At 37.9% G+C, this 20,882-nt stretch overlaps 1 protein-coding gene across 3 annotated transcripts in view; it reads left to right on the top strand.

Moving 5' to 3' along the window:
- syt14a (synaptotagmin XIVa) overlaps positions 1–20,882 on the top strand; it is a 43,313-nt gene that overhangs the window by 2,605 nt on the left and 19,826 nt on the right. For all 3 annotated transcript variants that reach the window (XM_057859908.1, XM_057859910.1, XM_057859909.1), the window contains exons 2-7: positions 4,148–4,195; positions 5,614–5,766; positions 9,077–9,304; positions 15,575–15,846; positions 15,943–16,389; positions 20,466–20,655. In XM_057859908.1, the coding sequence (XP_057715891.1) occupies positions 4,148–4,195; positions 5,614–5,766; positions 9,077–9,304; positions 15,575–15,846; positions 15,943–16,389; positions 20,466–20,655 (1,338 nt within the window). The remainder of the gene's footprint in view (positions 1–4,147; positions 4,196–5,613; positions 5,767–9,076; positions 9,305–15,574; positions 15,847–15,942; positions 16,390–20,465; positions 20,656–20,882) is intronic.

Genomic DNA, 20,882 nt, shown 5'->3' with positions numbered 1-20,882 from the left:
AAAGATGGAAATCAACAACACTGAATAGCGATAGAATACAACGAGTAATGATACGATATATGCCGATATTACCAACTCTGCCACAATTCGATTTCTATTTGGTTCAAATGCCTTTGATCAATTTAGTATCATATGACACATTTTACAGTTACATTTCTTAAAACATAGAAAGCAATTTTGACAATTTTGTTGCTGTAAATTTCAGACATTCGATCTTTGCTTTACCAATCGATATATCGATCTTGAAAGATGTATCATTACCAGTGTTGTTAATCTTACTTTAAAAAAGTAATTAATTATAGTTACAAATTACTTCTCCCAAAAAGTAATTGCGTTAGGAACTCAGTTACCTGAATGTAGTTACTTGGCAAAGTAACTGGTGATAATTTTCATGTTTAAAAAAAAAAAAAAAGTTCAGACTATGTTAAGTGTAAAAGGTTTTTGGGACAATTGTCCCTAGCCCAATTCTTTACCCTAATTTACCCTTTACCCTGAATCAACCGTTAAAAGTTGTTAAATTTGCTCCCATTATTGCATTACTTCCCTTCTGTCTACGTTTGACATGTGGAAGTTTTAAAACTGTTTCATCATTTAAATATAGATTCAAGTCAAGATTTTGCTGATTTAGGAGTATTTTAGATAAAAAGTTACGCTAGGTTCGCTAGGAAGGTTCTCTACAACAGAGCCTTCCTAAGACGTCTACTGCTTTAAGATGGCAGCTGTTTACTAACGCATCGAGTTCCTATACTGTACATGTTGCTAATTCCCCCGTGTCTGTCATTTCGCATCTAGTTCTATATATATGTGATATCTACCATGTCTACCATATCATGTGGGCGCAGTTTGTAGGCTATCGGCTACAGTCAGGTATTATTGTAGCCACCTAGCATCGCGTTTGCTCGGCGACACAACTCTTTTGCCTCCTCCCCACTCCTGCCCTGCTCTGTCGTCTCGGTAAGTCCATCTTCCTCAGACTTTTATCGCGTCATTCAACCAATATAGCAACGCATAGTAACGCACGCCTTTTCATCCTCATTAACGGTAACGGCGTTGCCAAGATGAGAAAAGTAATTAATTAGATTACTCACTACTGAAAAAAATAACGCCGTTAGTAACACCGTTATATTCTAACGCCGTTATTAACAAAACTGATCGTTACAGCCCTGTAATATTTCAGACATTCGATCTTTGCTTTACCAATCGATATATCTATCTTGAAAGATGTATCGTTACAGCCCTACGAGTAAAAATCTGTACATAAAATACGCTTTTAAAAGTAATTTCGTGACTGGTGGTAGAATACTAGAAGTCTAGCATATTTGCAACAAGATGGAATAAGTGAGGCCACATTGGTCGACAAGCAGAATTGAAAGTCCGTATTTAAGACAGCTGCTCATTGATGTGTGGAAGAACGTGGCATTATACAACAGACCTGGCTCGTCACCCAAGCACACCAAACCAGCACTAATCAACTAAATGCAAATATCTTGCACTGATCCCAGACACCAGAGCTAATCCTTTTTGTGTGAACAAGGCAATTTGTCTCTCTGGATAGGGATAAGACATAGACTTTGTGATATTGTGAGGTCAAAAGTTTAAGTTACAGAAATAGAATGGAAAAGAATAGAAACTTCTCAAAAACAGACTAAGGACAAGCAAAAACCTCAGTTTTAAAATTTTGAACTGTCTGTTTTTAGTGGAACGGCTCACATTTTATATTGTTCCGTCTAAAAAAGGAAGGCGTGAGTGCTATTTGAAACTTCCAACCTGTAGGCAAATCCCTTGCTGCACAGCTCAGAGACTCGGATTCTTTCACAAGTGTAAGTAATTGTTAAAAATTACACTTGTTAGTCTGTAGGACACAGCTAATTTATACAGTGGCATGAAAAGGTATCTGAACCTTTTGGAACCTGGAACATTTCTGCATAAGATCACCATCAAATGCGATCTGATCTTTCTCAAAATCATACAGATGTAAAAACAGTGTCTGCTTTAACTAAAACTACCCAAACATTCATAAGTTTTCATATTTTAATGAGGATAGCATGCAAACAATCACAGAAGGGGGAAAAATAAATATGTGAACCCGCTGCCTAAGGAGACTTGAGCAATTGAAACCAATTTTTACCAAACAATTTACGTCAGGTGTGTGCCCAATCACTGATGAGTCGTTTAAAGCTTAGAGTTAGGAAAATTGCGCCATATATAACCGCATTTATTCTCAGTTATTCTTATTATGTTATAGTTTAATCTACACTTAAACGTACTTAAATGGGCCAAAGGTCACTATAGCTTGGTCATAGTGTCAAGCAGTACTCAAGTCACCCACTATGAACGGCAGAGGACTGCAACGGTGACCTCATGGGAAGGTGTTCGCCTTCCCATTTTCCTAATTCTAACAAGCTGCCCTGCGCACTATAAGACACACACCTGGTAAGAATTATCTTGTTGAGAAGCATTGTCTGATGTGCATCATGGCTCGGTCAAAAGAGCTGTCTGAAGACCTGCGATCAAGGTTTGTTGATTTGTACAAAGCTGGGAAAGGATAAAAAAACATCTGTAAAAGTCTGGATGTTCATCAATTGACAGTCAGAGAAGTTGTCTACAAATGGAGAGTTTGGCACTGTTGCTTCTTTCCCAAGGAGTGGCCGTCCATCAAAGATGATCCCAAGAGTTTAGCGCAGAATATTCAGAGAGGTTAAAAAAAGAACCCTAGAGTGTCGGCTAAAGACTTACAGAAATCACAGGCACAGTCCAATATATCTCTGCACACATCCACTATACAATATGTAAAACTATGGCCAAGAATGGTGTTCATAGGAGGACTCCACGGAGAAAGCCACTGCTGTCTAACAAAAAAAACAAAAAAAACCCCCAATGTTGCTGGTTTAATGTTCGCAAAAAGTCACTTGGACACTCCACAGAAGTTTTGGAAAAACATTTTGTGGACTGATGAAACCAAAGTTGAATTGTTTGGGAGTAACACATAACGTCATGTGTGGAGGAAAAATGGAACAGCTCACCAACATCAACACCTCATCCCTACCGTGAAGCATGGTGGAGGGAGCATCATGATTTGGCGCTGTTTTGATACCTCAAGGCCTGGACAAATTGCAATTATTAGTTGAAGAATAAATTCACTGTTTATCGGGATGTTTTGCAGGAAAACCTGAGGCCGTCTGTCAGGCAGTTAAAATTAAAAAGAGGATGGATGCTGCAACAAGACACTGACCCAAAACACAGAAGTAAATCAACTTCGGAATGGTTTCAGAAGAACAAAAACACGTTCTGAAGTGGCCAAGTCAAAGTCTAGACTTGAACCCCATTGAGATGCTGTGTCATGACCCAAAGACAGCGATTCATGCCAGACATCCCAGGAATCTGACTGAACTACAGCTGTGTTGTAGAGAAGAATGAGCCAAGATTAGTCCTGATCGATGTGCCAGACTGATTTGCAGCTACAGGACGCATCTGGTTGAAGTTATTGCTGCCAAAGGAGGGGCCACAAAATATTAAATGTGATGGTTCCATTACTTATTTTCCCCCCTTGTATCATTGTTCGAGAACTATCCTCATTAAAATACAAAAACCTATAAGTGTTTGGGTGGTTTTAGGTAACGCAGACACGTTTTTTCTTCTGTGTGATTTTGACAAAGATCAGATCACATTTGATGGTGATTTTATGTAGAAATGTGAGAAACTCCAAAAGGTTCAGATACTTTTTCATACCACTGTAGATTATGTTGGAACGAAACCTATGGCAAGTTTGCAGGAGGAGTAAACACAACATTTGGTGCATTGCTGTTTGATCTGAGTAATGCCCAATCATAGTTGAACAGCATGATGAACATGGGGAGCTAGAAAAAAAGTTATTCTGGCCATTTTCCCACGCAGATTATTGCAAATCTGATCAAAAGGCACACGTATAAAATATAATAAATAATAAAAATAAAAAATTGCATGAAGGCATTTAGGATAATGAGCAATCAAATGCCACCCTCTCACTGTACTCTGTTTGTCCCTGTCCAGCAATCATGTTACACTTGTCCTTCTCTAAGGATGAAAATTTATTATTTCTTGCATTCATTGTGTTGTCTTTTGTACCCTTCACCACAGTGGGGCTCATTCAACTACATTGTCTTTCCAGGTGGCGAGCGTAGCTGTGGTGTACATGAGTTGATCTGCGTCAGAAAAGGTAGGGCAAGGTGATCAATCTTGGACCCCAGACTGCACCACCCACACTCCTCTGCATCTTTATCGTCTATCCATTTGTGCTTTTTCTGCGCCATACAATGACAGTAAAGTCATTATATCCTATCATGAGCTGTTGCCACCATCATCGTCCTTGTCGATTTGGTTCCTGCTGGTGTTTTTTTATGTCTCCAATTTTCCGTCATATATCAAAATGTGTTGCTTGTCTTTAGAAGGATAAAATTAGGAAAGTGCAACGTTTATCAATAGTTCAACATTCGTGGTTATTTGTAAAAATCGATAAAAAATAAAATCCATAATTTGATCAATTGTCTTCTATTTAGCATAGTCAATCAGAAATTAAAGAAGGAATAGAATATTATTATTAGAAAGGTTTTTAAACACTACAAAATCCTGCTCTTTGTAAATGCATTTCTTTGTTTTTTTTCATGATAGTTTGGTAGTTTGGGGTATTTTGTGTTTAATCAGTAAAGTAGAGTCTTCTCTGAACATGCGTGGGAGTGTGTATAGGAGTGCTTGTGAACGTGTTAAGGCCTGCCTGTAGAGAACGTGGGTGTCGTTGTGATTGCGAGATGGGATTTTTGCATTTTGATATTCAACATGGCAACAGTCTCCATGCAGAGAAGACATAGCAGAGGACGGACAATAGAAAGATGTAACGATGAAGCATTAGGGCATCGTCTATCATTGTTATTTTAACATACAGTAAATTCAAGGCAAATCAAATTTATTTGTACAGGACAATTCAACACAAGATAACCCAACAAAATGAGTCCGTGCTTTCAGGGCTTTACTGGATGTCAAGACACACAGTTTGTGTGTGCATAAAGGCCTTTTCACACTGTAATAAGACTGATTAGTGGTGAAAACACCCCTACCACTGCAAAGCAACCAATTTGGGCAAACTTGCACTGATCGCCATTGTCACCTTCAAAGCTATAAAAAGACAAAAGTCTCAACAGTCCTTAACTCTCCACATTAGTTAAAAGTTCCACGCTACAAAAATTTAAAAACAATCGTTTTTTATGCACTGTATTTTTAACTCATTGGCTGCCATTGACAGCGATAGACGTCCAATCCTTTTGAAGTGAGAGGACTGACATTTCAAATTGTTTGGACGTCTATTAGTGATAAAGTCATGGAAATGGCCAGGATGCCCTTTTTCAAGATAAATTAAAGTTTGAAAATTTTGTTTTATTGTTACGATTAGTGCCACAAGTCATAGTTTGTTGTAGTCGCAGATGTAATAGAGAGAGGCTTAGTGGTACGGATAATTAATTAATAATGAATAAATCAACGGTACAGTTTAGATTGCGAAATTTTCGTCACACATATTAAGTAGGATGTACAATTCAATTCTAATAAGTAAATCAACGTGTTGCTGTTTTTTCTTTTTTTCAGTCTCTCCAGAGGCGCTTGGATTTTTGACAGCCATTGGACTCTTCATTATCCTTATGACTCTCCTTTTCTGGTACCTTAACAACAAGTTGCCCCTAGAGAATGCAGGGAGCCTTCAGTGCCTTGATGACTTCAGGAAAAACACAGAACAGCAAGGTGAACAGACATTACTCAGGTTTTATTGCTGTATCATTAAACAATATCTATTGCCAATACGATATAAAACTTCTAACGACATTTTACATGGCTATCGTCACTATCACTATGAATACACCTGCTCCTGCAATGCACATTTTGGCCAGCAGATAGAGCCCAATTTGCGCTAACTTGCTATATTGATGGGATTCCATATGCCGAAGTTGTACCACCAATCAGCCTCAAGAAATCCCTTTTTCCACTCGATAATTAGTCAATTGACTCCCTCTGCCAACCCGTATGTGAATAATGCATACAAGACAAATGAAAATAGCAACTCATACAGCATAATCCACACAGAACACAGACAACACAAATCGTTCCAATGTCCAGGGTTCGTACACGTCCTTGAAATCCTTGAAAATGCTTGAATTTTACTGTTGCGTTTTACTGGTTTGAAAATTGCTTGAATTTTGTATAAAGTCATTGAAAATGTATGGAAGTGATAAGCACACCATATTTCTCAGCAACCTGTCTAAGAATATAAAGTACAGTATTAAATGAAGGAAAATGAAATACATTTCCTTCATTGCCACTTCATGCTCGTTTTGAAGTAGCTTTAACTTGATGTCCCACGTCAAATCGTCGCTCCCAAGAGTGCAGTGCATTTAAGTCCGTGTGTGAGTACCGTATTGGCCCAAATATAAGACGGCCCTGATTATAAGACGACCCCCTCTTTTTTAAGGTTCAAGTTTGAAAAAAGACTTTTTGAACACCAAATTAATTTTTATTAGGGCTGTCAAAATTATCGCGTTAACGGGCAGTAATTAATTTTTAAAACTAATCACGTTAAAATATTTGATGCAATTAAAGCACATGCCTCGCTCAAATTGATTAAAACGACAGTGTCATGTCCATTTGTTACTTGTGTTTTTTGGTGTTTTTTTCGCCCTCTGCTGGCGCTTGGGTGCGACTGATTTTATGGGTTTCAGCACAATCCGTGAGCATATTGTAATTATTGACATCAACAATGGCGTGCTACTAGTTTATTTTTTGTTCATTTTACAAATTTTATTAAAACGAAAACATGAAGAGGGGTTTTAAATAAAATTTCTATAACTTGTACTAACATTTATCTTTATTTATCAAGTCTTTCTATCCAAGGATCGCTTTATGAGAATGTTAATAATATTAATGCCATCTTGTTGATTTATTGTTATAATAAACAAATACAGTACTTATGTACAATATGTTGAATGTATATATCCGTCTTGTGTCTTATCTTTCCATTCCAACAATAATTTACAGAAAAATATGGCATATTTTATAGATGGTTTGAATTGCGATTAATTACGAATAATTAATTTTTAAGCTGTGATTAACTCGATTAAAAATTTTAATCGTTTGACAGCCCTAATTTTTATACAGAAAAGAATTACAGTACAGCCGAAACAAATGATTATAACACTATAAGCATGCACTATATGCATGTTATTTTGCCTCATTCAAATCTTAATATCTGAACATTTAAATATGTAAACTAAAGTGCAATCACATTCGTAAATGAATGGCTTCTGGTTTTTGAAATGTAAATAAACCAATCTATTGTGATAAAACAACAAAATTGCAATAACTGCATTAACCAACAAAGTGAAGTCTAACTGTAACTGTCTTGAAACAAATCTGAATAAGGAAAAACGTTGCAATAAAATAACGCAAACTGGTTAATTTTGAGAGTAGCTGAGATCTGTCATGACAGAGCATCGCTTCAGTGATATCTGGCGCCATCTAGCGTCGTGAATGGGGAGAGTAGCTAAGATCTGTCATGACAGAACATCGCTTCAAGGATATCTGGTGCCATCTAGCGCCGTGAACGGGTATAATATCTAGACCGCGAATATAAGACGACCCCCTCTTTTTCAGTCTTCTTTCAGTCTTAATTTGGAGTTTAATCAAGAGAACAGTATAGAAATAGAGACTTTAATGCTTGCATGTGCATTTGGTGTGGGTCAGTACAATACTTTTATCCACGGCCAGTTCGTTTTTTTCACATTCTTTTTTGTGACCTCCACATCCCCTCCGCCAGTCGCCGTTTAATCCGGCTGGGGGCCACTTGGCTTGGCTTCAACGCGGAATAATTTTTTGTTTGTTGTTGTGAATAACAGCTCCACACAAATGTACTGTACATCGAGACATCATTTGGTTTAGCAATTGGAGTTTTGAGTTTCCCAAACTTCAAGAAAGCCCATTTATCAAGGTTTCCTCGGTTGTGACTTTTTTATAAGCGAACAGAATGCTATGACAGCACCTCTTCTATTGGACGCGCACAGTTGTCACTTCTTATTGAAGATGCAAATTTGTCTCTAATTTTACTTGTCTGCTTTGACATACACACCTCAGTAGAGGATGCTGATATTTTTTGTGTGATTTTGTTCATATAAAAATGATGGTTATAATGGCATTAATTGATTAAAACACAGGCTTCAGTAAAATAAATGTATGCCTTAGAAATGCTTGAAATCCAACAGAATTTTGAGATATTTTTCAGTTTTTTTTGTTTGTTTTTTTTTCCTGTAGCCATCTAAACTGGAGTAATTTAACGCTCTGCTGCCTCTTGCTGGTAAAAACATGAAACAACATTTACGTTTGACTGGGTAGCACAGTGCAGCATGACACACTTAACAATCCTGAATTCTGCAGCCAGCAATTCTTGATTTCACAACTTTAGTTGTTTTTCCGCGTGCTTTAAAAAAAAAAAAAAAAACAAGCTTAAAAGATTAGCTGAAGTGAATGCACATTTAAAATGAATGCATCAATGAAGGAAGAATTTTCTTATGAAATTTATTTAAAACACTGCAAAGTGTTAAATAAATTAATAAACATCAATATTGTCTTTGTCAAACCTGGGCAAATTTTTTTTGCATTACTTATAAAGTGCATAACATTTAATCAAACAATGGGTTTGCGGCAGAAGTGAGTTTTTTCACTGATCTCAATTTCAGTGTTACACCGATACCCATACGGCACTAAAACGTGGCAGGGAGATATAAACACTTAAACACCATTAGAGCTTGGCGCAAGTTATTTTTAACCCCTCCCCTCGCCCACCCAGGCACACATTACGCCAGCAAACCATGTCCCCTATAGAGGCTCGGGCCCAGACCCCCAAGCTCTGCCCTTGCCTTTGAGGCAATATTTTATTGAGGCACAGTCTGGAATAAGGGCCCCTAAACAAAAGGAACAAGTACAAACAAAATGGGTGCCTCAAAAATCTTCTGATTTTTTTTAAACTAAAAGTTTACTTTTTTCTGTCATTTTTTTCTCACAACAGAGGTTTATGATAATGATGATGAGCATGCTTCGTCATCATCAGACAGTGAGGACGAATTGATGGGTCAGTATCAAGAAGCAGTCAGCCGGGCTCAAGGTCTAAGAGGAGGAGCCAAGGTGTCTACTAATGTCAGACAAGAGGGACGATTCAGGTGGGAGAACCGACAGAAGTACAGCCCTCTGATGGCTGATTATGACGGCTACAGTAGCGACGCCTCAGCTGATGTTGGTAGGTTGGTAGACTTCTTTTCCCCCAATATATCTTCCTCAAAGTTTGATTTAAACTGATTGATTCCAGTAAGCTCAGTCTAAATTCACTATATTAAACTTCCAAAACAAATTTCAGTCACAATGTATACACCCATATCCACAGAGTTGATTTAGAGAGGTGATCAAAGTGGTGCTTCCATTCAGCACACTCTCCATGGGAGTGTTATGAAACAGTCAACTGTCGCATTTTTTTTTATATCTCCCCTTTTCTTTGTCTGTCTCTCTCTCTGTGTCTCTCTCTCTCTTTCTTTCTTTTTCCTAAATACTTTATTTTCAGTGCTTGAAAAATTCAGCATGAACTTAATCTTAGGAGAACCACACAGCTTATTTGGATCAGTCTGTTTGTTCTCTGCATTCATCTGTTACATCACTGGCCTAGAAGTGTGAGCAGTCACTTTGAAACCTGAAACTGTTACGAGTGGACTCCGAATGTACCACGAACATAAGTCTTGGTGTAACGATTTTGTGACGCTGAAGTATGACTGCACGATAGTTCTTAAAAATCCGATGATAGTTGATGGTGAATCAGCTTTTTGTTTTTCTCCGTCACAAACACAAGCTTTTCTGTATTCACAATTCCCCTACTCACGTGTATTTGTGCTTTTTCTATTATGCCCTAATATATCACCAAAGCTATGGCTAATCAGAAAGTAGTAGTTGTGATTGTGTGTGTGTTGGGGTGGTCTTTATATATATATGATGCATAACACTCAGGTGACTTGAAGTTCCGTTCTGAGACCCCCAAATTGGCCACATTTCAAAATTGTCCTATAAGCATGTGTGATACATCATTGGAAAGCTTAAAATCTAAATTTTCTGGAGACAGAAAATTTTTAAACAGGTGGGCATTTAAAAAAAAAAAAAAAAAAAAAAAACCCCAGCAAAACCCTAACTGGAGGCGAGAGCATAATGAAAGACGCCATGATTTCAAAGAGATATTGTCGCGTACTTACCTCTTCGATCCAAAAACTCCATGTAGCATGTATCATCGAGTGTCAAGACACAGCTGTGAATGGTCACAGCCGGATTTTTGGATGATTTTATGGGTGAAACATGGTAATATAACAAGGGTCGCGATGCAGAAATCGCGGACATCAAGGAGTGTTCCAGATGTTCTTTTTCATATATTTACCCTTTAAAATGTTTTTTTTTTTTTCTTTGTTTGGATCGATTATTTATCATCTAAAATATTGGGGAAAATTCGACAGTAACAAAAAAACAAAATTAAGCGATAGTTATGAAGTAGATATCCGTAACTTATTTACAGACACTATTTTTTTTCATTGTGACGTAATTTGTTTAAAAGTTTAAAATATGCGAGTGAATAGTTTTTTAAAGTCGTTTTATTTATTTATTTTTAAACTAAATATTAGACATCAATTTATGATTCGAAGATAAAAATGATGGACATTTCGAATAATAAGTATGATTACTTACCTTCTTTACATGGTTGGGTTGAAAAAAAGCAGTTGCACGACGTCTGTAAACTGGAGTCTCCAGGGTAAAACGGACAAATTAAAAATAGTTTGGGGGCTTAATGCGCCGTGAATCTGCTATGGCAGCATATAGACATATGGTTCTATCAAGCACGACAGTTCTTTTGGCTTAAAATACAGCAGTTTCGTTTTAAGAGGGGTTCAAGAGCAGAAGCTGCTTTTTCAGCCTTGTCTGTGTTTTCCGCCATATACACGCACACACACACGAGAAAAACGATTCTGTTTGGGTCAATCAGGCAGAGGCATTGATGAGGATGACTCCGCCTCATGGTCTCGAGTTGGCCCACATGTAACCTCGACGAATGAGTGACGTGAAATGGTCATGCGTTGCATGTGTACTATGCACAACTTGGCAGTGGAAAACAATGACCCAATATAAAGAGGGAGTCACCTGAAAAAGCCCCAAATCTACATGAAGTGACCAATGAAAAGGAATTGAACCAGAAATGCCCTAAAATCAACGGGATATAATCCGAAATGTTCAGGACGTGACTCTGGATTGCCCAAAGAAGTTACCCAGCATCAACAGGAAGTGACCTGTAATTATTGTAAAATTAACAAGGAAATCACCCAAAATTAACTCATTGCTCACCATTGACAACAGTAGACGAGACGTCCAATTCATTTAAACTGGGAGGACTGGCAGTGAATCTTTCATTGCCATCGATTGCACTAGACGTTCAATCCATTTCGACTGGGAGGGGCGAATGAACATTCCTCATTGGCAGCCAATGAAATAACAAGGAAAATGCCCTAAAATTAAGAGCCACACTTACCACACTTCAGTGTTTCCACTTATAGCATGTTAGTAGCAAGCTGTTGCATTAATGGAAGTGTAAAAACATTTGCTTCTACTTTGCTTGCTGCGTGAAAGACCGCCATCTTTGATAAATCCCGCGATATTTAATAGATTAATTTGTGTCATATATCTGTAAAACAGCTGTTCCGAGTAAATGTTGTGGCACATGTATATCTGCGATCTTCAATTGGAATGATTTTAATCTGAATGATTAAAAAGTCTTCATCTCTGCATATCACTGCATCACGCCTCAACTCTCTTCCTGTTATATAAGAAATTGGGTTTTAGGACTGAACGTCTAGGGCAATCTATTTAAAGCGTTGGTAAAATATGCTGCCGAGTGATGAATAGTTTATGACGTGCCTTGGTTCTATCACAAATCATAAATCATACTGTGAAAACTGCAGGGTACCTATTCCTTGCAGAGCAAAATGTGTCATTGATACAAAAAGGTGAATTAAGGATCATTAGTATATATTTCATTACAATATTTTCTTTACCATCGGAATGATTCAAATAATAACAATAGTAGTTTAGTAAATCATAATAGTATTATAGCAATAAGAGTGACACTCCTCCACATTTGAGATTGATATCATAAAACTCCCCCAGTTCAGTGCTTAAGAAACGCTGTCAATATGATGTTCATGAAAACATTCAAATTGATACAGCCACTGATTTGTTTGCACTTTTATTTTAATTGTTGTGGGAAAAAAAAAACTTCAATAGGATTTTCGTTTTTGGATGTTTTCATAGTGCAATTCCTAATTTGTATTCAGGTCACAACTGTTATTGTTGATTTAAACTTTTATTCAAACATTTGTTGTTCTTTCACCACAATCCCTTCTTGTTAATATACTGTATATTGGACATCAGGCGACAATCTAGTAATCATCCAATGAGAGACAAGGAGGTAATGTGCAGTTCAACTAATTAACTGTGAGATTAATCGGAATTAATCGCATTCTGTATAATAGTTAATTCAAAAGTAGTATTTACCACATATATTTTAAAGGCACAGTCATACAGTGTATCACAAAAGTCAGTACACCCCTCACATTTCTGCAGATATTTAAGTATATCTTTTCATGGGACAGCACTGACAAAATGACACTTTGACACAATGAAAAGTAGTCTGTGTGCAGTTTATATAATAGAGTTAATTTATTTTCCCCTCAAAATAACTCTAAATATAGCCATTAATATCTAAAACCCTGGCAACAAAAGTGAGTACACCCCTTAGAAACTACATACATCCCTAAATGTTCAAATTGAGTACTGCTTGTCATTTTCCCTCCAAAATGTCATGTGACTCGTTACAGGACTGCTGTCAGCATTGCTGCAGAGATTGAAGAGGCGGGGGTCAGCCTGTTAGTGCTCAGACCATACGCCGCACTCTACATCAAATTGATGTGCATGGCTGTCATCCCAAGAAAGGCAGCAAACAGTTTGCTGAAGACAGTTCAACAAAGCGCATGGATTACTGGAACCATGTCCTATGGTCTGATGAGACGGGCGGGCTTTCTTGTGTACCGTCTTCAGAAGAAGCTTCCTCCTGGTGTGTGACAGCCATGCACACCAATTTGATGTAGAATGCGGCGTATGGTCTGAGCACTAACAGGCTGACCCCCCCCGCCTCTTCAATCTCTGCAGCAATGCTGACAGCACTCCTGTAACGAGTCACATGACATTTTGGAGGGAAAATGACAAGCAGTACTCAATTTGAACATTTAGGGATGTACGTAGTTTCTAAGGGGTGTACTCACTTTTGTTGCCAGGGGTTTAGATATTAATGGCTAAATTTGGAGTTATTTTGAGGGGAAAATAAATTAACTCTATTATTAGGGCTGTCAAACGATTAAAATTTTTAATCGAGTTAATCACAGCTTAAAAATTAATTAATCGTAATTAATTGCAATTCAAACCATCTATAAAATATGCCATTTCTGTAAATTATTGTTGGAATGGAAAGATAAGACACTAGATGGATATATACTGCACATTCAACATACTGTACATAAGTACTATATTTGTTTATTATAACAATAAATCAACAAGATGGCATTAACATTAACATTCTGTTAAAACGATCCATGGATAGAAAGACTTGTAGTTCTTAAAAGATAAATGTTAGTACAAGTTACAGAATTTTTATATTAAAACCCCTCTTAATGTTTTCGTTTTAATCAAATTTATAAAATTTTCAATCACAAAATAAACTAGTAGCTCACCATTGTTGATGTCAATAATTACATAATTCTCATGGTGCTGAAACCCATAAAATCAGTCGCACCCAAGCGCCAGCAGAGGGCGACAAAATACCAGAAAACACAAGTTACAAGTGGACATGACACTGTGCTGTCATTTTAATCTGTTTGAGCGGGGCATGTGCGTTAACTGCGTCAAATATTTTAACGTGATTAATTTAAAAAATTAATTACTGCCCGTTAACGCGATAATTTTGACAGCCCTATCTATTATATAAGCTGCACACAAACTACTTTTCATTGTGTCAAAGTGTCATTTTGTCAGTGTTGTCCCATGAAAAGATATACTTAAATATCTGCAGAAATGCAAGGGGTGTACTCACTTCTGTGATACACTGTATTACTGAAGTATTAATCTTTATTAACTCACATTGTGACATTGAGTTAATGCACAGTTAAAATACATACATAACGGGTCATCTACTATTGATGATCTCATTTCAATTCACAGCAGAAGGATGGATGATTGGACGTCTACCACCGTAAATGGCAGCCAATAGTGGAAGATGGCCAAGCCCAAATGTTTTGAATGTTCTCTTCCCTCCCTTGTCAGATTAAGTGTCAATCTCCAAATAAAAACAATCCGGTACTCATGCTTTAGCTTCACGGCAAAGGTTCTCCAGAAGGAAAACAAGCCTAAGTGAAGGGGACAAAAGTTTTTGAAGGAAGGAGGGCTTAGAAGAGAAGTGGAAATGTAACCATTCCAATTAGCAGGTTGCATGAAAAAGTGACACCTTTGTACAGCAGCTTCCATCAAATCAACCGCCCCCGGCTCAGCAGGAGGAGAAAAAAAAGTGCTCAAAATTGTTTTGTTTTTTTTCTTTTATCAAGCCCTCTATGACACTTACTTAAAACTTGTTTGCCTCCATCGTGCCGCTGATACGTGCCACTTTGATTTACAGTCTCGCTGTCTGACTTGAGATTGAAAGAGTTTGGAAGAGAGCTAAAAACAAGTTGGAGTGAATAGCATAGGCTTGGCTTTGTTTAAAAGTTAGGAAACCTAAAAGGATGTTTCCTGAGCCAATGTTCTTATTTTCTGCAAGTTTCACTCTGAGAGTATCAGTGTAAGCTATTGAAGTTGTGCGAGTCCAAACTGCACAAAACAGGTAAATTTCAGAATTAGCAATGTCCCTATAACATAGTACTTTTGTATGCGAGTCAGTCACCTGATTTTGAGTATCTGCCAAAAACGAGTCCAGAAATGTGCCATGTAAAAATGTTATTAAGACAGCAGTGGTTTCAAAAAAGCGATTAAAAAAATAAATAGATAAAATCCCTTTTGCTTTGTAGTTTTCTTTTTGCAGGTCAGTTTTTACCCAAATAAACTAATATATAAAAAATCAAGTTGGTCATCCAAAACCCTATCTGTATTATTTTTGACTCACTGATGTGTTGCTGTAGTTGTGGTACCGTCACCTGACTTCGGTGCATGCAGCATTGGTTCAGTAGTTCATGGTGTATTCGGTCTTTTCCCTGAAGTCGGCTGGGATAGGCTTCAGTGTTCCATAAACCTGACCAGGATAGGCTTTGTTGAAAGTGGATAGATAAGTGTCTTTGTTTGGTGCTAGCGCTCCCACCAAAAGCACTGTAATTTATACTACATCAAACTTCATGCATTTTCGACACATAGGTAGTGTTTGTGTCATGTCTTCCTCCTTCTTTAACAGCTAACTGTATCCAGAGGATGAGGCGGACACCTCCCCTGGATGAACTCCAACCTCCGCCATATCAGGATGAAAATGGATCCCCACGGATGTCTTATACACTCTCAGACCTGGGTGATGCCAAGTGTGATCTCTCACAAACAAGTGGTAGCCCTCACCTTTCCTTTCGCAAATGCGCCAGCGAGGGAAGTGATGGCCATGAGACAGAGAGTTATCTCAATAAGGGCTATGAAGAAGATGTACCCAGCGACAGTACCGCTGTCCTCAGCCCAGAGGTAAAAAACAAAAAAATGAATCCGCACAGACAGATACAAGAAATGAAGTGCAGTGATTAGTAAGGTAGACACACCATATCTCTCTATTTCCTACAGATGTCTGCCCATGGTTCAGTGGCACAGCTCCTGAAAAACTACGAACCGGATCAGGTTGCAAAATATGGCACTCTCGATGTTGTGTTTGACTATGATTCAGAAGAGCAGCAGCTGGCGGTGACCATCATGGCAATAACAGACCTTCCCATTCAAAAACACACTGGAAACATCTCCTGGCAAGTCCACCTAGTTCTGCTGCCCACAAAGAAGCAGAGGGCAAAAACAGGAATCCAAAGAGGCCCATGCCCTCTCTTCACAGAGACCTTTCACTTTTGCCATATGGAGTCTGAGATGATTGGCAACTATGCCATCAGATTTCGACTTTACAGTATGCGACGAATGAAGAAGGAGAAGGTGCTGGGGGAAAATGTGTTTTATCTCACCAAGCTCCACCTTCAAGGAAAGATGACTGTGCCAGTCATTTTAGACCCCTGCTGCATTCACCCAGTAAGTACTGCATGTTCAAAACAGGTCTCAGTAGAAGTTTTTGTTTTCAGTACGCCTTGGAACTTTGGAACATTGTTTTGTAGTGCTGGAAAGTTCAGTTCCTCAGTCTAAACCAGGGGTCAGCAACCCTGGTCCTCGAGTGCCACTATCCAGCTTGTTTTCCATGTCTCCCTCCTTTAACACACCTGAATCAAATAATCATGATCGTTATCAGGCTCCTGCAGAGCTTGCTGATGAGCTGATCATTTGATTCAGGTGTGTCAAAGGAGGGAGACATGGAAAACAAGCTGGATAGTGGCAGGGGTTGCTGACCCCTGGTCTAAACCTCTTTGTGAAATATTTTCCACAAATTTCATTCTCTCTAGTCTATTAGCTTCTTTTAATCACAGAAAATCCGTGTCAATGAAAAAAGCAATGAACAGGCTGATGGAAATATAAGGCAACGATACAGTTTGATACAGTATTGTCACTGCTAATGTACAGTGGGGCAAATAAGTATTTAGTCAACCACCAATTGTGCAAGTTCTCCTACTTAAAAAGCTCAGAGAGGCCTGTAATTGTCAACATGGGTAAACCTCAACCATGACAGACAGAATGTAGAAGAAAAAAAAAGAAAATCACATTGTTTAATTTTTAAGTAATTTATTTCCAAATTAGAGTGGAAAATAAGTATTTGGTCACCTACAAACAAGCAAGATTCCTGGCTGTCAAAGAGGTCTAACTTCTAACGAGGTCTAACGAGGCTCCACTCGTTACCTGTATTAATGGCACTCATTATCAGTATAAAAGACACCTGTCCACAACTTAAGTCAGTTACACTCCAAACTCCACTATGGCCAAGACCAAAGGCCTGTTGAAGGACACCAGAGACAAAATTGTAGACCTGCACCAGGCTGGGAAGACTGAATCTGCAATAGGTAAAGCACTTGGTGTAAAGAAATCAACTGTGGAAGCAATTATTAGAAAATAGAAGACATACAAGACCACTGATAATCTCCCTCGATCTGGGGCTCCATGCAATACCTCACCCCTTGGCGTCAAAATGATAACAAGAACGGTGAGCAAAAATTCCAGAACCACACGGGGGGACCTAGTGAATGACCTACAAAGAGCTGGGACAACAGTAACAAAGGCTACTATCAGTAACACAATGCGCCGCCAGGGACTCAAATCCTGCACTGCCAGACGTGTCCCCCTGCCGAAGAAAGTACACGTCCAGTCCCGTCTGCAGTTCGCTAGAGAGCATTTGGATGATCCAGAAGAGGACTTGGAGAATGTGTTATGGTCATATGAAACCAAAATAGAACTTTTTGGTAGAAAAACAGGTTCTCGTGTTTGGAGGAGAAAGAATACTGAATTGCATCCGAAGAACACCATTCCCACTGTGAAGCATAGTGGTGGAAACATCATGCTTTGGGGCTGTTTTTCTGCAAAGGGACCAGGACGAGTGATCTGTGCAAAGGAAAGCATGAATGGGGCCATATATCGAGAGATTTTGAGTGAAAATCTCCTTCCATCAGCAAGGGCATTGAAGATGAGACGTGGCTGGGTCTTTCAACATGACAATGATCCCAAACACACAGCCAGGGCAACAAAGGAATGGCTTCGTAAGAAGCATTTCAAGGTCCTGAAGTGGCCTAGCCAGTCTCCAGATCTCAACCCTATAGAAAATTTGTGGAGGGAGTTGAAAGTCCGTGTTGCCCAACGACAGCCCCAAAACATCACTGCTCTAGAGGAGATCTGGATTGAGGAATGGGCCAAAATACCAGCAACAGTGTGTGACAAGCTTGTGAAGAGTTACAGAAAACGTTTGGCCTCCGTTATTGCCAAAAAAGGGTACATAACAAAGTATTGAGATGAACTTTTGGTATTGACCAAATACTTATTTTCCACCATGATTTGCAAATAAATTCTTTAAAAATCAAACAATGCGATATTCTGTTTTTTTTCCACATTCTGTCTCTCATGGTTGAGGTTTACCCATGTTGACAATTACAGGCCTCTCTAATATTTTCAAGTGGAAGAACTTGCACAATTAGTGGTTGACTAAATACGTATTTGCCCCACTGTATGTGGAAAGATGTAGAATTTCTGGGTGATTCACATGAAGCTAACCTAAAAGATGATATATAACCTAAGATTTTAGGGATATAATCATGAGAACCTAAAATTGTTCCTTTTTAGTTGAAAGATGGTTATGTCTTATGGTTATTATGTGGCCTAGTCCACGATTTGTTACCAAAATTGTATGTTGTATGTTTAACTGATTTCGGTCATAAATTCATTACTGTAATGCGTCCATGAAAGGCTTTGATGTTTTTACCTCTAATACAGCAACATAAACATTCAATTAATTTGATAAAGAAATATATACATTTGTTTAAAACTATGGTGTATTCATTTAGCAGATTGTGATAAGATATAATGGCTTCTTACTTTGTATATAAAATACTTTAAGGAAAATCCAAGCACGCAGCTTTCATTACTGTTGCACTGTATTCATGGTCCCCTCATAATCAGTAAAATAAATAAATAAATTAGGGCTGTCAAACGATTAAAATTTTTAATCGATTTAATCACAGCTTAAAAATTAATTAATCGTAATTAATCGCAATTCAAACCATCTATGAAATATGCCATATTTTTATGTAAATTATTGTTGGAATGGAAATATAAGACACAAGATGGATATATTCATTCAACATACTGGACATAAGTACTGTATTTGTTTATTATAACAATAAATCAACAAGATGGCATTAACATTATTAACATTCTGTTAAAGCGATCCATGGATAGAAAGACTTGTAGTCCTTAAAAGATAAATGTCAGTACAAGTTATAGAAATTTTATATTAAAACCCCTCTTAATGTTTTCGTTTTAATAAAATTTGTAAAATTTTCAAACAAAAAATAAACTAGTAGCTCGCCATTGTTGATGTCAATAATTACACAATGCTCATGGTGCTGAAACCCATAAAATCACTCGCACCCAAGCGCCAGCAGAGGGCAACAAAACACCAAATTACACAAGTAACAAATGGACATGACACTGTTCTGTCATTGTAATCTGTTTGAGCGGGGCGTGTGCGTTAAATGCGTCAAATATTTTAACGTGATTAATTAAAAAAAAATAATTATCGCCTGTTAACGCGATAATTTTGACAACCCTAAAATAAATAAATAAAGTTAATCCGATCCATAATGCACCACAAAAGAAGACAAGACAAAAGATGGCTACAAGGTAAGATTGTTTGGCCTTTTTTGATAGTTTTGATAGTTTATGTTTACATATGCCTACTTCCTCACCATAGGTGATCATTACCATAATATGTAACATTGCATGTTTTTAGGTATTAATCAATTAGGAATCTTGCTTTAAATAAAATATTAGGAAGCTCAAACTTCTAAAAATGATGAAAAAAAATACTGAGTGTCAGTCATCATAGCATTCTGCTATTTTAAGTTTTGTTTCTAGATATCCTTCAGTACCGTAATGCATAGTTTTTATGAGAATCACCCATCTGGAGTTTAAGGAGTACTTTTTCACATGAGTATTTCACATTACTGCCACGTACACATTAACCTATCATGCCTGGGATGTGTACCTGTAGAAAACCGAGGCAGGTAAGGAGAGAACATGTAAACTTCATATAGGAGAGCCAGTGCCTGGGATTGAAACCTTAGTCTCAGAACCGTAGGCACTGTGCTAACCAGTCATCTACCATGCTGCTAGTATGTATCCTTTATATAATAATTACAGGAAATGCAATATAATAAAGTTCCAGTACAATGAGAGTAGGGCTGCGCAATACATATATTGAAAAATTATCAACATCATGATAATGACATGTGAAATATGCATATAGCAAGGATGTGCATCAAATTAATACTACTTTGTAGTCAAAATTTGTTTATTAACTTATTCGCAGCAATAGACATCCAATCCATTTGATGTGGGAGGGTTGGCAGTGAAAGAACGTTGCCATCCTCCCACCTCAAATGGATTGGATCTCTACTAGTGAGAAACTAAACCATTTGTACCAGTGTCCAACCTGAGTGCTTTAAAACTTGCAGGGTGCTGAATCCCAAATAAGTCTCTCAGACATGACGTGCAGTGAAAGCGCCTCATCATTCCCTTCAGTCAGTCAATCTTCCACACCAGAAATCCTGGTGGGCCTTGTGTACAATGCAACAACAGGACATCTCTCTGTGGAGGTCATCAAAGGAATTCATTTCAAGAACCTAGCTACTAATAACCCACCCAGTAAGTATTGACAAATGTCTATTATCTATGCCAAAAGACCCTGTGAAGTGAAAAAAAAAAATCACATCTGACACATCACACAGAAGTGTGTTATTACCGGGTCTGAAAAATTGACTGCTAAAAAATGCTGCGTTTGACCTTCATCTACCAATCAAATACATGCCTGTTGAGTGTATGGGTTCATGCAACAGAGTTACTGTAGCAGAAAAAACACTTCAGGAAAGATG

Source organism: Corythoichthys intestinalis, chromosome 15, assembly GCF_030265065.1.
Source record: "Corythoichthys intestinalis isolate RoL2023-P3 chromosome 15, ASM3026506v1, whole genome shotgun sequence".
Classification (NCBI taxonomy): Eukaryota; Metazoa; Chordata; class Actinopteri; order Syngnathiformes; family Syngnathidae; genus Corythoichthys; species Corythoichthys intestinalis.
This window is presented reverse-complemented; position numbering and strand designations above follow the sequence as displayed.